Here is a 789-nt window from a genome sequence, read left to right on the forward strand (position 1 = left end):
CCCAGCACAGCCTTGAGGATGAGCAGGTAGGAGAGGCAGATGAGGAGGGCGTCCAGCCCCATGACCAGCAGGATGGCAGTCAGGCCATACACCACGCTGGGGGTGGTGCTGGCACAGGCCAGGTTCATCACGTCCTGGTGCAGGCAGAAGGAGTGTGACAGCACCCGGGAGCTGCAGAAGGGAAGGGGCTGGAGGAGCAGGGGCAGAGGCAGGAAGAAGAGAACCCCCCTGGCCGTGGCCAGCAGCCCGATCCTGGCGGTGGCAGCGTTGGTGAGGATGGCAGGGTGTCTCAGGGGGTGGCAGATGGCCACGTACCTGTCCACGGCCATGGCCAGCAGGACAGTGGACTCGATGGCCGAGAGGGTGTGGATGAAGAACATCTGGGCCAGGCAGGCGCTGAAGCTGATCTCCCGGCTGTTGAACCAGTAGCAGGAGAGCACCCGTGGCACGGTGCAGGTGGACAGGGCCAGGTCGATGGCAGCCAGCATGCAGAGGAACAGGTACATGGGGGCGTGCAGGCCGGGCTCCAGCCGCACGATGCACAGCACGGCGCAGTTGCCGGTGACCGCCAGGAGGTAGATGAAGCACAGCAGGGTGGCCATCCAGAAACGGGTGCTCTCCAGCCCCGGGAGGCTGGCCAGGAGGAAGGGTGGGCTGAGGTCAGAGCTGTTGGGGGAGGCCATGGCACCTGGAGGGAAGAGCAGTCATGCCAGACCACGGGGCATCTCCTGCTGCAACACAGAGACACAGCACCTTGCTCTGTCATGTCATATCAGTCATATCATATCA

General features: G+C 63.8%; 1 protein-coding gene across 1 annotated transcript; it reads right to left on the reverse strand.

Moving 5' to 3' along the window:
* Window positions 1–8: 8 nt before the first annotated feature.
* Window positions 9–683, reverse strand: LOC104395941 (olfactory receptor 51E2-like; the record flags this gene model as incomplete). Its single annotated transcript, XM_010005700.1, has 1 exon — window positions 9–683. A coding segment is annotated over exon 1 (675 nt), but the record flags the coding sequence as incomplete, so codon positions are not given.
* Window positions 684–789: the final 106 nt, after the last annotated feature.

This window comes from Chaetura pelagica, unplaced genomic scaffold, assembly GCF_000747805.2.
Source record: "Chaetura pelagica isolate M959 unplaced genomic scaffold, ChaPel_1.0 C11136513, whole genome shotgun sequence".
In the NCBI taxonomy this organism is placed as follows: Eukaryota; Metazoa; Chordata; class Aves; order Apodiformes; family Apodidae; genus Chaetura; species Chaetura pelagica.